We start from the raw sequence: 26,602 nt of genomic DNA on the forward strand, positions 1-26,602 counted from the left end.
CTTAGTTTAAGATCAAGTAATCTCTAAGGCTTTTCTTAAGAGAGACCTCTAGATGTTTAGTTATATCCCACTTTTCCTTGAATGAGCTTGGTTCTTTCCCAACCATTTTATATCCTCAACAACTCTGTGAAATAGGCTAGGGTGAAATAGAATGTCTAAGCCAAAGTCACACAGTGAGTTCTGCAGCTGAGTGATCTTAACCTTGTTCCTAGTCCAACATTAACTGCTATGCTGCACTAGCTCGCATTATTTTTTTCTTGTTCAGCTTTCAGACAGCAGTCTTCTCCTGTGCCTTCAGTAAGAGAGGTTCATTTCAGACATCACGCCTCAAACTTATCTGCTTTCTCCTTGTCTCTCATTTGCCAATTTTCTGCTTTGCCAGCATCTTAAATTGTTGTGACATTTTAATCAGAATCTGCATCTGATCTAAGTCTGCATGTATTTGAACTGTTTTTAGAAGTTTTATCATTTGGTACAACTTTTATCAGGCATTCTAGGGATGGCACTAACTAGTGCTGTTCCTAAACCAAGGCATGTAAATCCATTCCAAACATTAAAAATAGAATAGGATGTAATAAAATGAGAAAGAGACAGAAAGAAGGAAGTCAAAAGAAAAGTAATAGATAAGGATTCTGTGCCTGCTAACATCCCCCCTTCTACTGTACAACAATGTTTTTTTCCCAAAACCTGTCGTATTTTATTACCTTCCTGACTGATGTTATAAGAGAGCTCTTCAGAAATTTTGAAGAGAGAACACTACTATATTATACTTGGACAAAATTCACCATGCCATGTAACTGCAAAGACTATATCTTAGCTTTCCTTAGAAGCTGGTTATTTCTTGAGCGGCAGAGTTATTGTGTTCTGCTTCAATCCTCTCCATAGACATGTGGTACCTATTACAGATTTTATAAGAAAGTAAGAGCATGCAGAGGGAAAAGCCAATCCTGCTCAGGCTTTTGTGCTAGAGAATAGCCATTCCAAACCATTGGTGCAGCAGACATTCCTTGGTAATTTTCATTTTCTGATTATATGGTTCTCTGTCGATGCACAGTAATAAGCACTTAGGCTACCCTCTGGATAAAACTTCATACATTAAAAACTAGGCAGGAGCTCCTGCTATGTCCTTGAAAGTCAGGGAGTACTCATTTCAAACAAATGTATTAATTGAAAGCTTTAGTGGCTGTAGCTGCACTGTACTAGATGTTATAGTATCAGCTAATGGGCTATTCCAGCAAATGAGAAAAAACAAAAAGAAATCTCAGAAACCAAATGGTTGCTTGTGCTGCTAAAGAAATTTGTACTGGTGGTTGTTTTTAACTTGCCTTCTTTTCTAGGGCATTTCCAGTATAGTTCAACTGGGAGATGCTGTGTTGAGTTATTGATGCAGCCAGGGTCAGTGTTCTGTGTCATCAAAGAGAACTTTGCACATTGCCTCAAAGGCTGCTAGGGTTGGTCCCAGGCTTGGTCAACCTTAGAACAGAACCAATAAAATCCACATAAGTTAGTCCAATTGCCTTCAATGGGTCTACCCTAAGCATTATTAAGTCTGGATCAAACCTCTAATATTTAGGAAAGAATACAAGACCTACTATAATTCTACCTGCAGAGCCAGTACAAGCATTATAATTCTGCATGAGAGTTTCTCCACATGGAGCAATTGATCCCCTAAGATTTAGAGTTCTGAAAACCTAGGAGAGGAGCAAAGAGAATTAATTAATACAGTAGTACCTCAGGTTACATATGCTTCAGGTTACAGACGCTTCAGGTTACAGACTCTGCTAACCCAGAAATAGTACCTCGGGTTAAGAACTTTGCTTCAGGATGAGAACAGAAATCGTGCTCCGGCAGCGCGGCAGCAGCAGGAGGCCCCATTAGCTAAAGTGGTGCTTCAGGTTAAGAACAGTTTCAGGTTAAGAACAGACCTCCAGAACGAATTAAGTACTTAACCCGAGGTACCATTGTAATGCAATATTGCAAATTCCAGCTACATCTCTCAGCCACATATTTAGTTACCGTATAATATATTGACAAGCAATGACTATGCAAGACCAGCATGTAGTACATGCTATTATAATATATTCCATTCTTCAGATAGGCATGAGCATATTCCAGCAGGGACTCTAGGGAATCTGAACATCACAAGAGTAGAGTGGAGAAACTAGTGTAAGCTCCTTTTCTGAAATATTTTATATGCATTTTCCCTTGGAAAATGTATCCATATTGTGTGATGTGAAAGGATTGGTCACTTATTTTAACCTATTTCAGTTCTTTTTAACACAGTGAATAACTCTTAAGTTTGTGTAATCTTCTGGAGGAGCAAATTCTGGATAACAACCATTTATTTCAGTGGGATTGATTTTGCTCTAGCAAAACCAACATTAACATTTGAACTATTCATATACAAGAGGCCAGGGTTTATCCCCGAGTGACCACAACCACATCCATAACTCAGTTGATAACATTTTAATTCAGTCAGTAATTTCTGCCGAAACTTTAGTTTCATTCAACATAAGCTTTTCCAATGCCAAGCCACACTCGTTTAGTTTATCTTGGAAAGCTTCAGATATGCCAAAAGCCTCAAACCATAACAGAGAAACAAAAGGTCAGTCTATTACTCTCCAGACAAACAGAATAAACTCTAGAGCAAGACAAGTTGGAGATACCTTGTCTTTTATTGTCTACTGTGCACACATGTATGCACACACAATACACCCACTTAAGCTGAAGCTTGATGTAAGCAAGCTGTCTTATCAAATATAAAATTCTCTATTACATCCCTACCTGAGAACATAACTTTGTTTATTCAGTAATGCAACCACGTCCTCTCAGCCAAACTTTCTGCAAGGAAGGCCTCTGATGCTATACCAAGAATATAATGCACAATTACTTAAAAATAAGGCCCAGTCCATTCAATCAAACCTACTTGCAACTAACTATGCACAGGATTGCAGTCCTTGGTATATTTAATGTAATGTCCATTGGTCATTTACTCAATTTTCATCAGATGTTTGACTCCACTAGTTCCCTATAGACCAGCACCCCAAATCTGCAAACTATTTTGCCAGCTTGAGTAGCAAAAATACCCATTTTCATTTGGGAACAAGTTTCCAACTCAGTTTCAGCAAACAATGGTGAAGAACCCCTGGTGGAATGGGCAACACTCCAACTTTCTTGGAGGATTGATGAAGAAACAGATGTACTATAAGGCCACTCTAGGAATAGCTCAGGCTTCTTCAAGATCCCAGTAGTTTTTTTTCCAACAATTTGGTGGGTCTTCATAAAGAAACAAGACTTTTCCCCATGACTGAATACACTATCCCTATGAGTTAAAATGTTTTTCAAAAGCGAAAATTACGAAGTAAACAAGCATTCCGGTATGAACAACCTATATTTGACACTTGACAAGAACGTGTCCAACAACAAAGGTAACAACCCCTTAATTACTCCTGTATCCCAGTAACTTGGTAAGAAAAAGAAAATTGTACAGCCGTTGTTGATTCCCCGGATCCTGACAACATAGGAAACAGTTCAAGGGTCAGTACAGAACAAGACTTTTTACAGAAGCAACACCCTACAAGATACAGCAAGTTTCCACACCCATAGTAGGAACTGGCATGAATCTAGAAAAAGACCACAGAACAGTGGTAGAGCACATATTTGCATGCAAAACATCACAGGTTCAGTCCCTGGCTTTCCAGACAAGGCTAGGAAAGACCCCTGTCTTAAACCCTAGAGACTGCCACCACTCACCTGTGTCCCTGTCTATGGAAATCAAAGGTTAATTATACTCACTTCTGTAAAATCAGGCTAGTACCTGATAATTGAAAAGTCTTTTTTTTTAAAAAAGACATCATCTATGGCCGCCCCATCCCATTTATTGTTGACTTGGAGGACGGAGCTGAGCAAGAGTTACACACTATCCAAATGTTTCTATATTTAAACTATGTACCTCTATCTATGAAGTGTATATACTTCTGGAGCTCATCATCTGACAAATACATTTGGCTGGTATACTATATTATTGCTTAAGTACTAGATTCAACAATAACCTTGTAGTATAACCCAAGTTTTGAAATTCTGGAACTGCTAGCAGCTATCTGTGTATATTTACTGTTATTTATATACCCCGCCAAAGTAGATGAGTTGTTTTTATAATGTAACAAAGACAGTAGAGATAGGTAAGTACTCAGAGAAACCTAAGATCCATGTTTTGGACATTTGAGAGGGAGGGAGGGAAGGGGAAAAGGAGGAAAGGAGGGAGAGTCACGCACTGTGACTTTTTTGGAACTAAAGACTAAATGATAGACTAAAAAATTATAGGATACTGGTTTGAATTTTTTTTAAAAAAGGTATAATTTCCAGGTACTATTTTTCTGTGTTTAACTTTTCAGAATTACTTAATAAATGCTGCTTGCTTGAGCCTTTTAAGACAACCAGCATGTGTACCTGTTTTGATCCTATAAAATACTGGTTAATATGTCAACATGATTAAGCTGTATAGCAGCAAGCATTTCAAAATGTCCACTGACTGCTTCCATGTTATTCCTTTGCCCGTTGGAAGGGAGAAGGAAAGGAACGGAGATGACCTTCTGATATTTGGAAATGTCATGTTTAATGCTAAGATTAAAGAGCCCTTGCTGAATCTCAGTTATAAAAAAGCCAAAAAGTCTAAACAAGAGAAACTATTTACAGTGAAACCTCTCAGCCATTCACACTGTAGATGGTCTGAACCATCTGATGCAGACACTTGCAAAGAAAGACAGCCTGACAGTTGCAGTACCATGGAAAGCTCCAAGTGAACAACTTGCTCTGAGAAAGGCTAGAGGTAGTCAGGACCCTGTGAATCCTTCTATCCTATCAACTCCACTTAAGCTCCACCCTTTTGTATAAAAAATGCAAACTCTTATGAGTGCCAAGCTCTTGGCCTTAAATAAAGCACTTTTCCATTAGAAGGCTTCCCATGCTGTTGGGTAGGGTGTGAAGGAGGTATTTGACCCATCAAGTGACTTGGACTCAGGGAAGGGCATTCATAAAAGTCTGGGCTTAGGTTCTACTGGATCCTAAACACCAGTCCTAGGGCTTAGCATCAGGAAGCCAGGTTATCCCCCAACCACGGCTGCAGCAGCATCAACTCAGCTATATCTTGAGGTCAAGGCTGGGACCATGATAGTTGAGGGCCAACATTTCTATTATAAAATGGAATATAATATTTTCTGGACACACATCTTCTCATGCATAGAGACAAGTTCAACATACATCATCATAAAAATTGGTTAGTTTTATAGAGAATGCCACTTGACATCTGAAACTGGTATTCCATCAATAAACATGCCAAAAACCCTCACAAAATATTTTTTCTTTCAAAATTAAAACCACATTTATTAGAAAACTTTAACAGATTCAGATAATTAAACTCAAGGCCACACATGACTTTTTAAAAAAAAAATTTAAAAAGGAAAGGCAATGTATCACTGAAGACACCACAAAAAGAAGTCAAGGACTTCTAAATTAACAAACACCATTATTTCACACACAATTGTAGCACTGACTTCAAATGACCTCTTTCTGAATTCAGTGCATTGCAGCGCAGTGGACTACATGACCCTCAGTGTCCCTTTCAACCTTACAATTCTACGATTCTGTGTGAAGCTCAATTAGGGCTTTAAGAGCTAATGAAAACTGGCATACAAACAAATATTCTAGGAATGAGAAACTATTGTCTGAGAAAGGGGGGAAAGAATACAAGCTTTCCTCCTACCTTCTTCATATAAACCAGTTACTATAGAGAAATGAAGATAGCAAGATAGCCCTGTGTCTGTATGTGTGAAGGCAAAGATGCACTTTTATAACAATTCTTTACAATCCACAATTACGCAGTGAGTCTGTTTACTGCAAGGAAAATGAGGGTGTTAACAGAGTTGCTCAAACCTTGTTCTTTTCTTTGCACATAGGACTAGGCTTGCAAGGACCACACTTATGAAGATTAAAGAAGTATAACCACTGGCAGACATACAATGCCAACTAGTAATTACCAGATTAAATACTCAAAGTTATTTTGAAATGTATGTTTAAAGTAGGCTAAAGAAGTGCTTAAAGGAATTCAGTTTGAGCATTATCAAATTCTGGATAGAAAATAAAAGCCTGCATAAGATAACTAGAGTAAGAGCCCACAAATTGCCCACAGGAGGAATGATCAGTTACCAACTCAATTTAAAGAGCTGGTGGAAGATAACTCAAGAATGGGACAGAAGTCGGTTGGTTCTATTTATATTCTTCACTCAACTGTCCAAATCTTTGTCATCAGCATTTGTTAGCTGCCATTCTAGCACTTAAGGCAATATACAAGGAACCAAACTGAGCAAATCTAAGAAGGGAAAGCCCAGAAGGAATAGACCAATAAAGAGAAGAAATAGGCAGAACTAAAGACCAAACAGAAAGATGTGTTTTGTACCACCTCCTGAGAGACAATGCAGAAGAAGAACTAAAGTCCTCAGGGCCTTTAAAAAACTTATCAAAAGCCTAGCTTCTCACCATGAACAGACATTGTGTGGAACTGGGAACTCAAAGAAGGGCAATGGTGACAACACAAGGAAAGGCATTTGGGATCAAGCTGCAGAAGACTTTATCCATGCATCATGTGAAGCAAGTTCTTGCACACAGAAGCTCGAGGGAGAAAATTGCTAGTCTTTAGGGTACCATGAGTCTGTTGTATTTGCTGCATGAGACTTTAGAATGTAAGGTAATTGTGAACTTTTACAGGCTGGCTCTTTCAAACACTGAGCCCAGGTGGAAATCAACATTCCAGCTTTGTACAAAAGCACAGAGCATTGTTTAGCAGTTCCTCTTTACACTTAGTACTGTGGTAACTCTTAAAAATACTTAGATATTGCAACCAAATTGTTCCTATGGTTTCAAAGTATTTGCCATTCGATATTCAAATAAACAAACCAAAACTTTAAACTGCTACAAACTGACAGTCCAAGTCTCTCCATGCCTACAACTTAGAGAAAGGTCAACTCCCATTTGAAAGCTTGCAGCCTTAGACAATAAATTATTCAGAACTTTAATTAGCTACTTTCAAAGAAACCAGAGATTTCAATCATTAGATGAACTGTTAACTTCATAAGGCAATATGCTTTAAATGAATCTCTTAAGATCCTGCTTCTCAAAAGTCTTTCTACAAAGGACCCACAGACTTTCATTTTCTTTGGTCACACAGCATTTCCCAAATTTAGCACTTTTGCAGAGCTGTTCATTTTCTGCAAAGTATAAACAACACAGAAAAAGGGAACTGCCCAAACCTAAGTGGTGCCAGATGAGCTGCTCTGAATTCACAGAGCTTTGTTTTCAAGTTTCCTAACTCAATACTAACTCAAATAGCAAGAACAGTCTAGGAAATAAAGTCCTTTGAACTTGTGAAAGTAGTCAAACAAAGAATCAACTTCCCTCACGTCCCACACACAAAAATCGATGTTAAAGACCTCTTTGCTTTCACCTTTTAGCTACAAATTGTAACAACACTTAAGTTTTCATTGCAGTATCAGTAACGAAGGTGCATTCCATGTTAGGGATCATTAAGAAAGCGCCCGGAAGAAATTGTCAAGATGCAACTTCTCTTGGAAAACTGTGTACAGTTCTCAGTCTGGACCCTGTGTGAGAGACCGGGAAGTGGAGATCTCTCCGTGTGAGAGGCTGGGAGAAGCCTGGGATGCTTTCAGGTGAAAACTGGGAGGACACACCTTTCTATGTATGGAACAAAATTTGAGACTTGTGAGAGAGGATTCTGAATTATTCTCTCTCTTCCCTCTTTTTCCTTTCCTTTCTTTTTATTATTCTTTGTGTAGATTAGCTTGTCTTTTACTGTATTGTGAAAAGTGTTAATAAAAAAGGTAAAGGGACCCCTGACCATTAGGTCCAGTCGTGACCGACCCTGGAGTTGTGGCGCTCATCTCGCTTTATTGGAGCCAGCGTACAGCTTCCAGGTCATGTGGCTAGCATGACTAAGCCGCTTCTGGCAAACCAGAGCAGTGCACGGATACGCCGTTTACCTTCCCGTCGGAGCGGTACCTACACTTGGCATTCTACAGAACTGGTACTTGAATCTTACTTCAACACTGGTTACTGGTTTTGTTTTTATTTAAAAAATGCTTTACAAAACCCAAGAAGAGCCTCCAATCTTTTGGGGGGGTGTTCCCCAAAAAATCTCAAGGACTCTGTCTGGATTTTCACTTTGGGGACTATAGCAACCCTAACCCCAAGGGGACTGTCTCTTTCTACCTAATGGTAGAACTAGGTCTGGGTATATAAAATAATGCAGGGTGTAGAGAAAGTGAATACAGAGAAGCTGTTCTCCCCTTTTCCATAGTAATAGAATTCAGAGTCCTCCAATGAAACTAAATGGTGGGAGATTCAGGACAGCGAGAAGGAAGCAAAGTTAAAACTATTGAATTTTCTACCGCAAAATGTGGTAATGGCAATGAATTTAGTTGAATTATGGCAAAGTCATGTTGGATAAAGTTTATTAATGGCTATCTAGCATGATGATTGTATAGTAACTCCAGGTTCAGTGGAATAATGACTCTGAATGCCAGTTGCCGTGGAACAACAGCAGGAGAGAGCTACTGTGTTCATGTCCTGTGTATGAGCTTCCTCTAGGCATCTAATTGGCCATCGTAGAAAACAGGGAGCTGGATTGGATAGATTTTGGTCTGAATCACTAGGGATCTACTTATGGCCTTAGAAGATATTTTGGAAATGGAAATTTAGATACAAACATATCTTTCTCAGTGGAATGATAACAAGCAAGTCTAATGGGAAAGATGGTAAATCACAGAACTCTGGAGTTGGAAGTTACCCTAAGTAAAATCTAGTCCAGAGGTAACCAAGCTTTTTATACCTACCACCCACTAATTCATCTTTCTTGATGGTAAAACTTCCTTACCACCCACCAGTGCTCGATGGAAGGAGGATTCAGTTTGTACCATAGAACCCTCTACCGCCCACCTAGAATCCTGAAATGCCCACTAGTGGGCAGTAGGGACCAGATTGGCAACCCCCTGCAATGCAGGAATAAATGATGTGGAGACCACAGGTTTGCCACCTTTAAAATGTATGGCTGCATTCAAATTCATTATAATGTGCTTTAATGGTTTTAAATTATATGTACTGGATTGTCTAAGATGCTGTATAAAAACAAGTAAAATGAATGTTAAGAACATGGATTGCCTGGGCACAGAGAAGGGCAGAAACAAATTTTATATGTCCCTGTGACAGACTTCTCACATTAATAATACTGATGAATTTGCATTGGATGTGCAAAATCTGAAGATCAGTATGCAGTTAATTGATTTCAGATGACAGTTTTGCCATGGCTGGGTGGATCCGATAAGTAACTCTGGAATAATCCTCTTGAAGCCAATTAGGGTGTTCTGCAGTAAATAGAGGATTGTATCATACAAATCCCATTTTACCTGAGAAGATTAGTAAGTATTGCTTATTTATCATCAAATGTAATGTAGTGCTGAGAGACACAGAAAACATAGCTTAGTAAGGAAGTTAATTCTCCAATTAAAAAAAATGGTATTTTTTGCAAGTGTGTCAACAACTCATCACTGAGCTGTCACCACAATAACAGATACAATTCTAACATCTGCTAGCTTTGAACACGGAGCCATCTGTTCCAAAAGCCATGAAAACCAACCTAACATTTACAGTTACTAGTCTTATCACATGCAACCTCCAGAGCAGTGAGATACTATCTGTCTCAAGCCTTTGACACAGCCGGGGCTATACATTTTAAAACTCATGTTTTGAGAACAAAATCAATAAGAATCCTGTAAAATTCTGAAACATCTTTTTTGTAAGATTATTCAATCCACTGCACACACACACACCCAATCCAAGCTGTATGTTTGAGCCACAAGAAAGAAAAAGGTTTTTCCTCAAAACATTTCTCCACTCTTCACATCATCTCAATTAAGAACAAATGCAACCTTAAGAGAGAGAAAAAGTGTGTGGGACTTAAGATCTAATTAAGGGTGAGAGGCAGACATGTTCAATTTCATCTTTTGTCTTACAGCTTAGATAGTATGAAAATAAATAGGAAGCAACAGCAAAAACAAAGGTAGTATTTTCTCAGCCAGTACAGTGATTTCTCTGTTAACATCACACCATAAATATATAATGCACTTCAATCCATACACTGCCATAGTTAGCTAATTCACACATGCGAAAGTTCAAGATTAAATGCAAAGCTACTGGTATTTTCTAAGTAAGGATGTTTCTGCATGTGTCTCTGTATCCCATCAATGGGTATTCCTTCATACTACCAATATTAACACGATAACCTCTAACAGGCATCTGCACATTGTTTAATATTTCTTTTAACAGATTAATAAATGAGAGATGAAAATACAAGCTTGGAGAAAGTAAACCCTCACCTTTAACATCCAAGTACAAATACAAAATCATCCAAGGTGTCAAAAACTTCATTTTAGGCACTCAAGATCCAAATAAGTCTAAACTTAATGCAAGAATATGGCAAACTCTCAAGCAGTGGTATCAATTATAATATCTTTATTATTTTTTTCTCAAAAATAAAAAGTCCCTGCCATTCCAGACAAGCATTTGAAGCCACCTATATCAGTCAGCAAGGGCTGAATTGTTATTATTTTTCAAAATTCACTGCTTCCATCCTGGTTATGGGAAGCCCATTCTCTGAGCTATAACTGTTCCAGCAACTATAATTTTATACTACAATTACCACACTGTTCTGTACATTGTTTTCATCACCTGTTTTGCTCTAGTAAAATATTTTCTCATTCCAAACCAAGTGCCAGATTTAAAAAAAGATACAAACACATATACCATCAACTAATTTGTTCTAATGCAATATTTACTATGTTCCAATGAAGGCTACAGCACTTATGTCCATTTTAACACTACCATTGTAGCAAAGCACTGCAAACACAATCACTCCTTCTGGGACTAGGAACTGGCTAGCTGCCAGCATCACAGCTGGCTGCAAAGTTAGAAATGAAGCTGTGGCTCATCAGAATACCTCAGTTTTCAATGACAGAGCCACCATGTGGTTCGTGCCCTGGCAACACTACAAAGTTCAGTATAGATGTACCCTGGATATTATGATGTTTCTAGAACTGTTGTCCAGACATTATGGCATCCCAAGCAGTAGTGAAACTGAAGCGGCACTTTGCTTTTTCCACTACAATGACTGACAGCTGAATGTGAGAACTGAATCCAGAGAAAAATATTGAAGCTGAGTTGGCACTGGTCACTGTCTGAGGTCATCCATGAAGAGCTTTTCACAAATGCGAGTGTTTAAAGTGATGGATATGCATATCTCAACCAGTTCTATAAATAATTTGCAAAGATGGTTTGTGTCAGGAGTTCAGCCTACACTCGAATAGGACCCTGGCAGAGACACATGCCTGACTGGCATGTTCTCTCCCTCCTGGTCTTTCCTTCGGGAGCTTCAAAAGCTTTCTTCAGCCTGAACATCACAGTGACCGATGCCACCTATAGTTTGCACAGCAGGCGCGTGACAGACCTCAGCAACTCAGCATTTTGGCTAATCTACTTTATTTACATATAAACACACATGGAGCACTGCAACACGGCTCCCCCTCTCTCTAGTATCAGACAGCAAAGAGAAAAAGAACAAAGGACAATAGTCCCACTTCACAGAACACAGTAACACAAACATCCTGTCTCCGTCACTTCCCACTCTGTGGAGTCAAAACATATACCGTCATGTGAAAGACAAAAACCCCATGACTGCAATCGTGGAGCAGGAATTCTAACAGTTTGTTGTCCTGTATCCTTCTCATTGTTCAACCATGTCATGATCCTTGAAAGAGGCTGCAAGGGCACAAGATAGGGAGACCATTGCACTAGGGGCTGAGGGACAGGAATAGCTTGTGGAACCTCTCAGACCACCAGGGCCTATAGGGACAGAACTCACGACCCTCAAAGGCACAGTCTCCCGAGTCTCAAGAATCAGATGGCGCCCACTGCACAGTCCAGAGAAGCAGGTAATGCACCAGGAAAAAGACTGTGGAATGGAGGTGAAGTTCCTGTCCTCAGGACAGAGGGTTGGTCCTTTAAGGCTCCAGAGTTCTCTACTTGGTGGTGGAAGCAAAGTCTTCAAAGGCCTAGAGTGTGAGCGTATGAAGTGGGAGTTCCAATTTTTAGAACGCCCCCCCCCCCATACACAGCACTTTTGTGTTGGTCAAACTTATTTCCAGTATCATAGCCTGGCTGGGCTGGGTATGCATTTGGGTGTAAACAGCAGACAGTAGAAATGAACACCCCACAACAATGTGCTCCTTTGCTCTGAAAATCTGGTCTCCAACCCACATTTTGGACATGATGATAGTAAGTCAATCTGCCCCTGTTGGGTATACTTTGCCTTTACATCAGTGCCATCAGGGGTCCATAGGCTATCATGTATTAGAATAAAGAAATTGTGTCTGAAAATAGGACAGGTGATCAGTAAACTGAAAATATTGAAATTCAGAGAGACCAAATCGGACTTGGCTAAACTGCATCAGTTCAAGTCTCCAAATTTTCTGCTCTTTTCTTTGAAATCAATCCCTCAGTTCCAGCTGCAGAAATAATATAACCTCCAAGGCACAATATCTGCCAGAGACCAATACCTGTGTTTAATATGTTCAGATATTTCTTTCTAGGTATTTGTTTTAGAAACTTTATGAAGTTGATATAGTGAAAGGGCACAACAAGCTTTGTTTTGCCTTAGTTTCTGTGGGTCTCATGTTCCCATGTATATTTATTATCTTAAAATGTGAAGTACGTGAAAGGCAGGGGGAACACTTCTGCCAACTCAGAACAGTAGGCTTTAAATTAGATACAGTCACTATGAGTATGGTTTGCAGAAGCATTTGACAATTTTCACCTTCTAAAAAAAAGCTTTTTCCATTTTTCTGTTAACAAAAAATCCTTAAAACATCATTTTCTATATTTTATCATCTTCAGATGAGAAAGCATCTATAGAATTGAAGCAATTTAATTTAGCCAATTTTAATCTGACTGTTCATCCAGATCAACGGTTCTTATTTCCTTTTATTGTTAGTGTATGGCTTGTAAAAATTGGAAGGCATTCAGCTATGTTTTATCAGTGCAGACCCACTGAAAGTAATAAGCATGGCTAAGTTAGAGTCATTAATTTCAATATTTTACTCTGAGTAAAATATTCAGCAAACCATGCTTAGGATATTTAAAGTTTCCAGGTTTAACTTCTGCCTACTCCAGTTAAAGGAGCAGCTAGGAAGAACTTTGCCTTGGACCTCGGAGGCCAGTGCTAGTCAGATTAAGCTAGATTTTGCCAAACTGGTGCCCTCTAAATATTATGGATCACAACTCCTATCAGGCAGTTGCAGTTCAAACCATCTGGAGGCACTAATGTTGGCAAAGGCTAGATTATAGAACACTGCAGCACGCAGACTAGTCATAGGCAAACTCGGGCCTCCAGATGTTTTGGGACTACAACTCCCATCATGCCTAGCTAACAGGACCAGTGGTCAGAGATGAAGGGAGTTGTAGTCCCAAAACATCTGGAAGCCTGAGTTTGCCTATGCCTGACATAGACCAATAGCCTAATTCAATATAATGCAACTGCATGCCACCCCACCCCAAAAAATGTGATTCCATATGGTAAAATGAAAAATGAAACTGGGTCTATAAATGCAAGTTTTGGTTACAGGCTTGAGAAGTTAAAGACTAGTGTTCTAGAAAAGCTTGGATGTAGGCAAGGGTCTGCAGTGGGGAGAGAAAGGGAAGGGGAAGATTGGGAGACACCCCAGACCAAAATCCTAGGAAGTGTAAACAATACTAAACCAGCTGGATGAGAAGAAAATGTGAAAAATAGGGCAGCTTCATATGTTCACTCTCCAGTTTATCAAGTTGTGGTGTTCCTGAACTATAAAAATGAACTTTGGGAAGATTTTTTTTTAAATACTCCTAGCTCATTGACCAAGAGAAATGGTATGCGTTTATGTGCCTTGAACACTTAGGTCTTAAGAAGAAACTTATTATGTTAATGTGGTACTGAGCAAGGCAGTGTTTTTGAAAGGGATCAGTGTGACCCATTACCTTGGCCATGTTGCCCACTCTTTCCCACAGCATTAAAGCAACAGTCCACTTCATGTACTGAAGCTCTCTTTGGAGGCTCTTTGCTCTGCTGAATAGAGATGGCCACAACACCCTCACTTTGACTGGGAGTGGATGGGCTGGGATCTCTGAACTTTTTTTGTAGCATTCTTACAAAGACATGGGAGAGAGAGGAGCATCAGCTCTCTGTAGTGAGGACATTAGAGCATACTCATATATTCCACGGCTCATTGGAACTCTAAGAGTTGTAGCTCTCTAAATCTATTTTCAGAAACTATGCAAAGTACTCAGCAGGAGATTAAGATGACACATCCCAATAATCCAAGACCCCAGTCAATTAAACACACATACCGCTTGCACCATAAAAACTCTACTATGTTTGCCTGATTTGGGGGGGGGGGCAACTTAAGAAATACTAGTATTTTCTTTTACTCAAGTTTTTTTCTCTTAACATGAAAGTGTCTCAAAGGAACAGGTTTTACTGAAGAATTCAGAAATGTACTTTGCTTCTATCTAGGAAGGTCAATAGACTGGAGTGGTAGACACACTCTATTACTGTACTCTTGTTCTACAAATACAAAGTTGCAATTCACAGGTAGTTTTAAGGAACGATCCCTTAAGAAGTTTCCAGGGCATGAATTGTCACAAGGACAATTTTCCGTTTTAAAAGGAAATAATCATAACTGTTAGAAACCTTTGAAATGTCAATATTCTTTGAAATATCAGTATTTTTTTAAGAGTGTTTGAACCATAACACCTATCTAGAAGAGCAACACAAATATAGTCAGTTGTACTTCAACTCAGAAAAATATAATGGCATCTTTATCTCTACATTTTAAGATCCTGGTGCCAGGCCTAGATCTATACCTATTATCTACTCCAGATAATTACATGCTCAAATAAATGGCTTGAGGATTTCAGCTTGGAGAACAGAAGAACCTTATTTTAAGAGCGTGTTTCATAATGGTAGATGATGGACTTCTTTCATAAAAGTCTGCTGAACTATTGCTCATTTCTTTAGTTTGCCAGCAGTTTTACATAACAGCCCAATTTTAGAAAACAACACTGCTAAAATGACAATGTAAAACATTAAGCCAATGTTATTATGGCCAAATATTCCCTGAACAAAAAGCTGATATGTCTAGTGTGGAAAAATCACAACGCAGAAAGCAAGCCAGAACAGTTTGCTTTCCAAGAGACATGTGCTTTGGAGCCCACACATACTACCTTAAGTAAAGCATACAACAGCATCTGAACAGCTTCAATAGGATTTTAATTATTGTGCATTCAGGAGCACCAATACTCAACGGGAGGAGGAGGGAGCACACTAAAGAGTTACTGCAACTACCAGTGCATGATCTTCAGAGGGATACAACAGGCTTTTATTCCCAAATATCTGCAGGGAGAAGTCAATAACTCCTCATATTACGGCTGGATGAATCATAGTAAAACCACAGAAGCAACTTTAAAAAGTTGTCCCCGTATCAACTCAGCACCATCAAGACTGCAATATTATGTACTCTAAACTCACACTCTAAACCCACCACTGTAAAACAGATCATACTTGCAGCAAGAAGACACCAGCATGTGTCTCCCATCCAGTATACAGGTCCTTACACATGCCTGCCAACCTCTGGCCCTTCCCTTACAAATAAATATTCTGCATTAGTATATTTTCTTCCACTCATGCCTTCAAAACCATTCGGCCTCCAATACTGTTTTGTTTTGCCACTTTAGAATTTCTTCAAAGTTTACTCTGAGATTGAATGCAGCTTCGCTCTGCCAAAAAGTTTGTCTGTGGGATTCTGTAAATTTATCTGGCAGTCTTTCTGGCTGACCATCTGGAGAATATTTTAGAGAGAAAAAAAGAAAAAGAAAAAAGACAGAGCAAGAGAGAGGAGGAGAGAGAGACCTGCAGCAAGAACACCCCTGCTCTACCACTCCCCCCCCCCTCCCGCGCGCGCACGAACGCACACTCACTAGGGACCTCGATTCGTTTTTGTTAATGACTCCTCTACAAAAAAAAAAGCACCACGTTCAGCCAACACGGGGGGGGGGGGAGGCGGGGAGCGGGTTGAGCAATAACAGTCTACTCTTCTATATTCCAAACCAGATCCCATCAACTCGTCGTTTGCAAGCAGATGTCAATGAAAATTCTTGCGCGCCCTACAAAACGTCAGTCCCTCGTTTCCCCGGCCAAACACACACACACACACACACACACACACAGAGAGAGAGAGAGAGAGAGAGAGAGAGAGAGAGAGAGAGAGACTAACAGTATGTTTCTGTATTAAAAACCTTTTAGAAGTGGAATTCAACGATTTGGGGCAGAGGACTCTTTATAAAGAATCAGGAAGGATTCTTCTTACACGTCTCACTCAAGAGAAGCTCCTTTCGGAGCCAGAGACGGATCGCCCCCCCCCCCCCAAGAATCCACGATCTGCAAGTCATCTGCGCTTTTTGCAGAAAGGAGCACATCTGGAGTCAAGATTCCCCAGCGAAGCCCCGTCCAGTCCGTTGTGGAATGCGCCTGGCGAAGGAGGAAAGTTGCGAGAGAAGGATCTGCCAGGCAGGATCAGGCGGAGGAGGGCGCCAAGTTGTTGTTTTCGCTGCCCCTTACTCAGTTCGCCACAAATATTGCAATCACATGACAAGAGTGAGTCTCTCCGTCTCACCCCCCACACTTTCCCCGTCCTAATAACCGTCGCCTCCGGCACCGGCGGCAGCAGCCGCTTCCCCTCGCTTACCTGCAGTCTCTCGCTTGCCGGCTGCCACATATTTCTCCCGCTGGGACCTGGCGGGACACTGTTGCTAACGAGCTGGCTGTTGCGGAGCGGCTGCGGGGCTCTGGCCAGGCTCGCTCACATCTGCTCGGCGTGTGTCAGCTTGGGGCGAGCCGCCAGCGGGCGACGGGGACGAAGGGCAAGCGCCGCCCAGGCGAGAGGCGAGGGAGACCGGTAGGGAGAGCGCTCCGGAGCCCCGGGAGCCCCGGCTACGAACTTGGGTCGCGACCAAGATGTCGAGCTTTGGCGCCGGCTTCCTCAGCGAGGCGAGCTCCGCCGTCCTATTGCGCTAGTCGCCGCCGGAGGCCCCTCAGCGCAGCAGAAGCGACGTGGGGAGGGGGGCGACCAGGCTCTCCAGGCCCCGCCCCGCCGCCCGCCTCCTCGCTCCGCCAGCGCCGCCCACCCTTCGCTGGGAGCCCGGCCGCCCTCGGGCGCTGCTGACTGGATTTGCTCGTCGCCTGCAAGAGGCGGCGGCGGCGGCGGCTTCTGCGCGCGGCGTGTGACGCGCGAGTTGCTTTGGCGCGCGGCGGCCGGTTGCTTTGCCCTCAGGCGCGCAGGGACCGAAAATGGGCTGAGGGGAGGGAGGCGTTCATTTGTTGTTTAGTCGTGTCCGACTCTTCGTGACCCCATGGACCAGAGCACGCCAGGCACTTCTGTCTTCCACTGCCTCCCGCAGTTTGGTCAAACTCATGCTGGTAGCTTCGAGAACACCGTCCAGCCATCTCATCCTCAGTCGTCCCCTCCTCCTTGTGCCCTCCATCTTTCCCAACATCAGGGTCTTTTCCAGGGAGTCTTCTCTTCTCATGAGATGGCCAAAGTATTGCAGCCTCAGCTTCAGGATCTGTCCTTCCAGTGAGCACTCAGGACTGATTTCCTTAAGAATGGAGAGGTTTGATCTTCTTGCAGTCCATGGGACTCTCAAGAGTCTCCTCCAGCACCATAATTCAAAAGCACCAATTCTTTGGTGACCAGCCTTCTTTATGGTCCAGCTCTCACTTCTATACATCACTACTGTGAAAACCATAGCTTTACTATATGGACCTTTGTTGGCAAGGTAATGTCTCTGCTTTTTAAGATGTTGTCTAGGTTTGCCATCACCTTTCTCCCTAGGAGCAGGCGTCTTTTAATTTTGTGACTGCTTATCTGCAGTGATCATGGAGCCCAAGAAAGTAAAATCTCTCACTGCCTCTATTTCTTCCCCCTCTATTTGCCAGGTGGTGATGGGCCCAGTGACCATGATCTTCGTTTTTTTTTATGTTAAGCTTCAGACCATATTTCACGCTCTCCTCTTTCACGCTCATTAAAAGTTTCTTTAATTCCTCCTCACTTTCTGCCATCAAGGTTGTGTCATCTGCATATCTGAGGTTGTTGATATTTCTTCCGGCAATCTTAATTCCAGCTTGTGATTCATCCAGCCCAGCCTTTCGCATGATGAATTCTGCATATAAATTAAATAAGCAGGGAGACGATAGACAGCCTTGTCGTACTCCTTTCCCAATTTTGAACCAATCAGTTGTTCCATATCCATATTAGGGTCCTCAAAAGGCAAATGCCATGTGTCTCTGGTAGCAGAGAGACATCTCTTTTTTTGCACACTGATGGCACCAGAGCCCGACACAGGTGGAGCGGTGGCTTCTCGGTCTCGCCTCTGGGTCGCACCCACGGTTACGCTCTTTTTGTCTTGTAATTTTGGCTTTTCTGGTTGGGGGGGAGCTCAGGAGGTGCGAGCTGGTGCAACACTTGGGTGCATAAAGGAAGGCTTCAACCCTGGATCCTGTCTGTACTGGGGGGTTCCACTTTTAAGGCAAACCCCAGCTTTCTACCCTGAGCATGATCGACCTCCTTTCCAGGTTGTTAAAATGTCCCGAGATAATAGTTCACAGAACGTGCTCAAGACTGCACTTCCCCTGGAATATCATTATGGGCCTCAGCTACCAATGATAAAAGCAGGCCAAACAATAGCCTCATGTTTACATCGTCTTGATAAGCTATCCCGAGGGTTGCATGGAGCCGCTTTGCTGCTTTCTGGGCTTTTAACTGCTGCACCACCTTGACCTAAGCCAAGGTCTGGTCTAATCCATCATCAGAACTGGGACTTGCAGTTAAGCTCTCATTGCAAAGCAACTACAGTACTCTATTCCGAACTTAAAAATAGAAAGCGTAATGCTGGTGGTCAACAAAAGAGGTTTAAAGACTGTCTCAAGGCAAATTTTTAAAAATGTAGTACAAACACCAACAACTGGGAAACGCTGGTCTGCGAGCACCCCAATTGGAGAATAGCCGTTACCAAAGGTGTCATGGGCTTTGAAAACACTCAGACTCAGGACACAAGGGGGAAACGTGCTAAGAGGAAGGCACATTTCGCAAACTCTCACCATGATCGAATCCCGTCTGGAAACCTATGTCCCCACTGTGGAAGGATGTGTGCATCCAGAACTGGCCTCCACAGTCACTTACGGACTCATTGTTAAAACTGTGTTTATGGAAGACAATCTTACTCGACTTTGAGTGATTGCCAAATAAAAGTAAAGTATTGGAACTTGACCCTGCAGGATAAGCGAAAGGCACCGACTAAGGGATGTAGGGGACAGGATTCTTCTCCACCTTTAATAGTATGTGAGCGAAAGATATTTGGTCGGTAACAACGCACCTCTCTTATCCCAACTTTTCAAATCCAGATCCTTTATATTTCTGAGCATGTCCAAACATTCCCACTATTTTTTATTATTATTATTATCTCACACTGTGGCTTTGAGAATTGTATAAAGTTCCTTTATTTTTTCCTCTCCACAGTACAGTAAGCCTGCCAGTTATGTGGGGGTTTAATTCCAGGCACCCTGCCTAAAGCCAAAATCGTGTATAATCAAAACACATTGGGTTCAATGGCGGGTCGAATTGCTAAAGTCGTTTTTTTCAAGAACCCTGCCCCTCATTTTTTTAATAAAAAAATGCTATGCATGTAAAGTTGAATGTGCACAAGTTAAATGCACATAAATTGCAGGTTGTACAGGGTGAGTCTTTTAAAAGAGGCCCCATGGAACATGTGTACTCTGTATCCATGGGGCCTCTTTTAAAGGACTCACCCTGTATATTGCAGAGGGATTCCAAATCGCTGACTTCTTGGTTCAGTTACTGCCAGTCCAAGTGTCCTGAACCCCTGGCCTACCTGGCGACAAGCCAGTATCTCATGTCCCCAGTCCAGGGTGAATCCCCATGCCCAAAGTCCGAAGCGAAGCGCAGTCCCGCAGAGATCCTGCAGCATCCAAACTGAGGTCCTTCAACATGGGCAGTTGAGCAGACACAGCGCTTCACCTCTGCTGCCCTTTTGTACTTTGCATTCTGATTGCAACATCTGGGCTTGATGATGGATGTGACCCTCACCTGTTCCAAGCCTACTCCAGCTGAGGAGTTTCACACCTCCTCCCAAAGCTAGCAAGCCCCACCTGGTCAGCTAGGGAGCTGGGCTGTGGGCCCTTGCCTGCCTCAGCTTCCTGGAGCATCCCTCCCACTGCTCCACATGCCTCAGAGCCTGCCATGTTGATGGAGACACAACTCTGGCTCTGGTGATGGTCTGGTTCCTGTGCATTGACCCCCATTCCCTTGTCATCTTCCATCACCCCATACTTCCTACACCAACCTCTCCTTGCCCATCCTTAGCTTGCCCCAGTGTGTCCCAGTCCCAGCTACAACCCTCACCAGGCTCCTCTTCCTTCTTCCCATTGTCCAGCCAGTTCATGACACCAAGTGTCTAGAAAAATGTGGGGTGGAGACAAGTAATACTCTGCTTTGAGATATCACCATCCTCTTCACTTTAACATCAATATTTGGAGTTGTATTCAACTGAATTGCATTCATAGGAGGCCTATTAAAATGAATGGCTCTAAGTAATGTCTATTAGTTTCAGCATATTTACTCAAGAGTATACTTTAGTTGGACACAACCCTTCATTTCTGATTTGCTGGCACATGTTAAAGTGGGTGTGACATATACCCAGATATAAGTTGAGATCATTTGACTGATTTGATTTGATTTATTGTATTTATATGCCAATTTTCATTCAAATGAATATCAAAAGTGGCTTACAGAGAATGAATAATAATAACATAATGAAACAATCACAAAGACAGCGTAAGTCATAAAATAACAAATAATAAAATAATTGCAATCTATAAAACACGATTAACAAAACAGCATCTAAAAAATAAAGATCACCATTATGACAAAAGTCATATGACTGACAAGTCAATACAGTGTTTAGAGATCACGTCTGGTTTACTCGTGAGTTTTTATTTTGAGAGTTGCTGTGTCCTTTCCTCTTTTAAAACAAGGGACCCCCTTCGGGCAGTTAAAATCCACTAAAAAATGTATTTTGAATTCCACTTTGCAGATTGCAGGTTTCCCCCCTTACATCTTATTTTCCTTAGAGAAGCTGCTGTACACAGGCATAAGAGCATCTATATATACAAGCACACATTTAAAAATCACAAGATTTACGTGCAAGAATAGCAACATGCATCAGTTACATCTGACCTTCCTCTTTATTTCAGAAACATTATGGACAGAAGAACAAAGGCAGAGAGAGAACTAGGAGCTTTCTGATACCCATCTGCAACAAAAACTCCCATCTCTCTCCTTCATTATGCAATCTGCACTAGTAGGTGAGAGTAACAGAGACATCTGCTGGTAAGCGATGCAGCAATTTCCCTTATTTGGCAGGACTTAGTTCAGGGCCCAAAATTCATTGTTTCCCCCCAGACCACACTTCAGACCACACATGGAAATAAGCAGCAATCTGGCACAGGAAACCTCGTCTGGTGTTGATTGTGGCAACTGTTCTCTTAATTATTAATTCTCTTCGTATTTATTTTTGGAGGGGGGCAGTGGGGAGGCCAAGTTCAGCTTTTAGGTTTTGATACAGTGAAAAGAACAAGACCTTTTGCTTAATGCCAAAATTGCTTTGTTCAGCTCACAATGAATTGACAAAACTGTAAAACTTCTATTATACATTAAACTTAAGACAACATGTTGTGACAAATTAGTTTTTTTATCGTTGTTAATAACTGCAGCAACATCTGCAACAACAATGAAATTAAACCATTTCTGATCTTTCAATTTAGTACCAGTTTGAAGTCACCTTTCCTGCTTCTTTAGCCAAAGCACAACAACATTTGTGGGATCATAGCTTTGCGGGATTAGTGCTTGCACAAATGTTAAGGTGTCAACATCTGCAAAGAAAGGGGTTTTCCCATGATATGGAGAGAACTGTGTGGCTGCTCTCTGATTTTGGAACATCACCCCTGTTGAGATACAATGGACCCTCACCATTTGCAGTTCCCAGAAACGATCAAAAACATTCTTATTTTTACAAGCAACAGCAACAACTTCCAGCCCCCCCCCAAAAAAAAACACCACCCCAAACCACCATTATACCCCTTTAACCATCATGAAGAATCATGGAAACCATAGTTTGTTAGGGGGATGACCTCGCAGAGCTGCAATTCCCAGGACCCTTAACAAACGACGGCTCCCAGGATTATCCATGATGGTTAAAGTGGTATAATAGTGCTTTAAATGTACAGTGCAGGTGTGACTCCAGTAAGGTTCTCCACTTCCTCCCTTCCTAGACCAAGGGAGTAAGGTGATGAGAGCCTCACCAGCGCTGCCATTGCTAAAGCAGTGGCAAAAGGAAAAATGTTAACGGGGGGGGGGGGGCTAAAGCAGTAGCAAGTCAATGCCAAGTAAGCCAGGAGAAGGGCCTCTGCTGCCACCATAGGCAGGGTGGGCAACAGAAGAGGGAGACAAAAGCAGCAGGGAAGCTAACATAGTGACCTTGGTAGGGGCAATCCTGCTGCCTTGGGGTTTTGTTTGTGTTTGAAAACCTATTTTTAGTTGCTTTATCATACGGTGGTAAATCGCCTTGAAATTTGCATGATTATGCATATACATAAATAAATGTATAATAACTTTTTCAGAGCAGTGTAAATAATCATGTTATCAGCACCCTCGGCAACTTTGTTAAAGTTTTCGTTAGCTCCTTTTGTTACTTTATTGAAAGCAACACACATATTTTGCCATCTTGCGTTTACTGTATTTTACTTATGCAATCACTGTTTTGTGTAGGCGGGGCAGGGGGGGAATAAATAAATGGAGAGTGGAGGAAACACACTTTCCAAAACTTCCCAAAGCCAGGTAAGGCAGAATGCTAGAGCCCTTTCGCTTTCTTCCCAAAGCTTGGCAAACAGTTACTGGAAGAGGGAGGTCTCTAGGACTCTGCTTAGAGCCTTTACGCCACCTTTCCAAAGCTGGGCAATCAGCCCTCCACCTTGCAGGAGGCCCAGTTCAAGGGGCTCCTGGCTTTACACAAGGCACAATGGCCAGGAACATAACCCCCATTTTCCTATGTATTTGTAGGAATTTTGAACCACAGCTACCATGGAGGAGACAACACTTAGAACCTGAGTTTTCAATATTATTAGTGTGGCAATTTTGCCTGCATCCCTCTTTCCTGTTGCTTCAATTTCATTCATGTCCTAATCACTGAGTACAGTCACAAACATTTTTTTAAAAAATCATGTTGGCTTGGGGAAGGAAACCCCATTGCTATTTCATACATTCAGCCAATAAGAAACTGTCCATTTTTTCCCTTTTTTTTCAATGAATTGCATCGTTTCACATTTCCTGCCTGTAGTTTTCCAGACAATTACTCGTAATAAGAAGTGCTCATAGTCTATAATTCATTCTTTGGAGTGCCTTTCTAGTGAGATCCTTCATCCTGCCACTATCACACTCCACACATTTCCGCTTCAGTTCCATCAGCAATCAAGGTCCTATAGACAACAGACCAAATTATTACTATGATTACTTCTAATGCGCTATCAGAATTCATGACAAGAATGAAAGTAAATCTCTTCTCTGGGTAGCTTTGAGTCCAGAGGTGGACAAGTGAAAAGGATGGAAAGAGACAGGAGGGGAACATGATGGAAAGAAAGACAGAAAGAAAGAAAGGCAAATACACTGTACTAAAATTAAGTCATTCTGAACCAAATTTAACCCATCTTTTTTCCACCAAGGAACACTGGCTTTTGTTTAGCTGGGTATCGGGTTAAGCAAATAATGTACTTGATTATTTTTGTGTGAGAGGTGCAACCAAGCCCACTTTGCTTCAGAAGAAGCTGCCCTGACCACTACACTGGTTAGGTACCGAATTCCTTTTCTAGTGGCTAAAACACTCCAAGGTGAGAAGGGTCCACATCATAATTGATGGGGGGGGAGGTAGTTCCAAGGCTGTGACTGTCCTGGCTGCAATGGGTGGATATATACCTGGTTCCTTAATGATGCCCTGCATTTGGAGCTTCTTGTCTGTCCGTGTGTCCTTCCTACCCCATTCTACACAGGAGTGCCTTCAGAGCATGCCGATGGAGAGCTGCCTTCTCCCATTGCAGCAGTCTTCTTGTCCTTAGTCACTGGCTCTCTGTTACTTGCCTGCTCTTCTCCCTGGGATCAGTTTTGTCTTCTATGCATCCCTGAGGATTTCGTGCACCTATCAAAGCAGACAAGTAGGTGGGCCACTAAATCAGGCATGTCCAACAGGTAGATCGTGATGTACTGGTAGTTTGCAGGGTGTTCCTGGTAGATCCTGGTTGATCTCTGGTGCCTCAGCAATCTCCTTACAAAAAAACAAAAACAGAACAAAACCCAACTTTGGCTTCCTAAAAATAGCTCCACAACTTGGTAGATTGTAATCTACTGGTAGATTGCAGGGCGTTCCTGGTAGATGCTTGTTGATCTCTGGCCCACTCAGCTATCTCCTTACAAAAAAGCAAACAAAAACAAAACAAAACCCAACTTTGGAACTTTGGCTTCCTAAAAAAAAGCTCCACAACTATGGGTAGATCACTGTCAGTTTTTTTAATACTGTGAGTAGATCGCAGTCTATTGAGAGTTGGACATCCCTGCACTAAATGATGCCATGCAGTTCAAGAAGAGCAGGTGTTCTCAGTGTTTAATTCCAAAAAGTGAGGTGCCTTACTGATTTGCAAAGAGGAGCACTTCCACTACATGCTATAATCAAGTCATTCAGTTCCTTGTCTATTAATGACACTTGACTGCAGTGAAGCACAAGCTATTCAATAGCTGGCAGTATTGGTTCCTCCGATCAGAATGGTTATGAATAAAACCTGAAAGGTGAAGAAGAGAAATATAACTCTACACCAGTGAAGCTACAGTAGTGGAATAGCTCAGTTCTAGTTTATGGAGGAAGGGTTTAAAAGAAAAGAATAATAAAAAGAGCAAGCATGTGGTTAATGTATTTGAATGGATTTAAATAGATTCCACAAGTGCTAGAAGCAAATTATCTTTGCAATTACTTTGAAACAGGTCCAGTTTAGAAGTGACATTGAGACTGCGTGAGACACCCATGTGGTGTTACTAGGGATTGAGTGTGGGCAACTCTGTCTGTTTCCCAGGTCTGGAGGGAGGTAACACGAGAATGGACCTTTCCTGCAGTTGCTCCCCATTTGCGGAATGCTCTCCCCAGAGAGGCTCACCTGGCCCCTTCATTACATATTAAAAGGTAAAGGACCCCTGGATGGTGAAGTCCAGTCAAAAGTGACTATGGGGTTGCAGCACTCATCTCGCTTTCAGGCCAAGGGAGCCGGCGTTTGTCCACTGACAGCTTTCTGGTGCAACGGAACACCAAGACGGAAACCAGAGTGCACAGAAATGCTGTTTACCTTCCCGCCACAGCAGTACCTATTTATCTACTTGCACTGGTGTGCTTTCCAACTGCTAGGTAGGCAGGAGCTAGGACAGAGCAATGGGAGCTCACCTTGTTGCGGGGATTCGAACCGCCAACCTTCTGATGGGCAAGCCCAAGAGGCTCAGTGGTTTAGACCACAGCGCCACTCGTCATTACATATATTTAGGTACCAGGTGAAAGCATTCCTCTTCACCCAGGCCTAGGGCTAATTAAGCAAGCTACAGACTTTTAAACTGGGTTGGGTGTAGGAGAAGTTATGGTTTGTTATGTTATGTGTCTTTGTGCTTTTGAACTGTGCTTTTGGAACATGTTAAAAGCTTCTAGTACTTGGAGGTGGTGTTCTATACTCTACATCACAGGTTTTTTGCTTCCCAGAAATCTCAAGCTAAGCAGTTTGCTTATGCTGTGCTCCCTCTTTTTTTTTTTTACACCAAAGGGGGTCAGTAGATCTCTGGAGCTATTAAACTTTTTAAATGCTAGGATAATTTCCCAGTTTCTTTATGGAGCTGCTATTTTGATTGGTTCAAACAAAGCCCTTCTGCAGATCCCAGGATGATCTCCTGACACAGCTCTATTTTTGGAAATGGGGTAGTGCCCTTTTGAGATAAGAGCTTGGTTGGCAGCCACTCCTAAAGAGGTTTATGTTCAAAATGGAAGCAGGGCTGTGAACCCATTTATTGCATTGTTGGGACAAAGCTTGTTACCCAAAAGCTGCCTATATTGGACATCAGATTTTCATTTTCTTTGAGTGGGACATGGTAATGCAACTACCCTGGTAAAGCAAATAATTTTAAACTTCTCTTTTCAAGTTATTCTGGGTTGTTCACTTGCAACTTGTTCATCTTGCTTCTTCAGTATCTTCTACCGGTGCTCTTTTTCTAGAAAGAAAGAAAAAAGGTACTGGAACTTGCCC

General features: G+C 41.8%; 1 protein-coding gene across 1 annotated transcript in view; it reads right to left on the reverse strand.

Moving 5' to 3' along the window:
- Positions 1–17,301, reverse strand: part of PID1 (phosphotyrosine interaction domain containing 1) — a 101,000-nt gene extending 83,699 nt beyond the window's left edge. The window contains exon 1 of the mRNA XM_083738629.1: positions 16,896–17,301. Coding sequence (XP_083594755.1) covers positions 16,896–16,925 — 30 coding nt within the window. The 5' untranslated portion in view covers positions 16,926–17,301. The remainder of the gene's footprint in view (positions 1–16,895) is intronic.
- Positions 17,302–26,602: the final 9,301 nt, after the last annotated feature.

Source organism: Podarcis gaigeae, assembly GCF_964106915.1.
Source record: "Podarcis gaigeae genome assembly, chromosome: 5".
NCBI classification, from domain to species: domain Eukaryota; kingdom Metazoa; phylum Chordata; class Lepidosauria; order Squamata; family Lacertidae; genus Podarcis; species Podarcis gaigeae.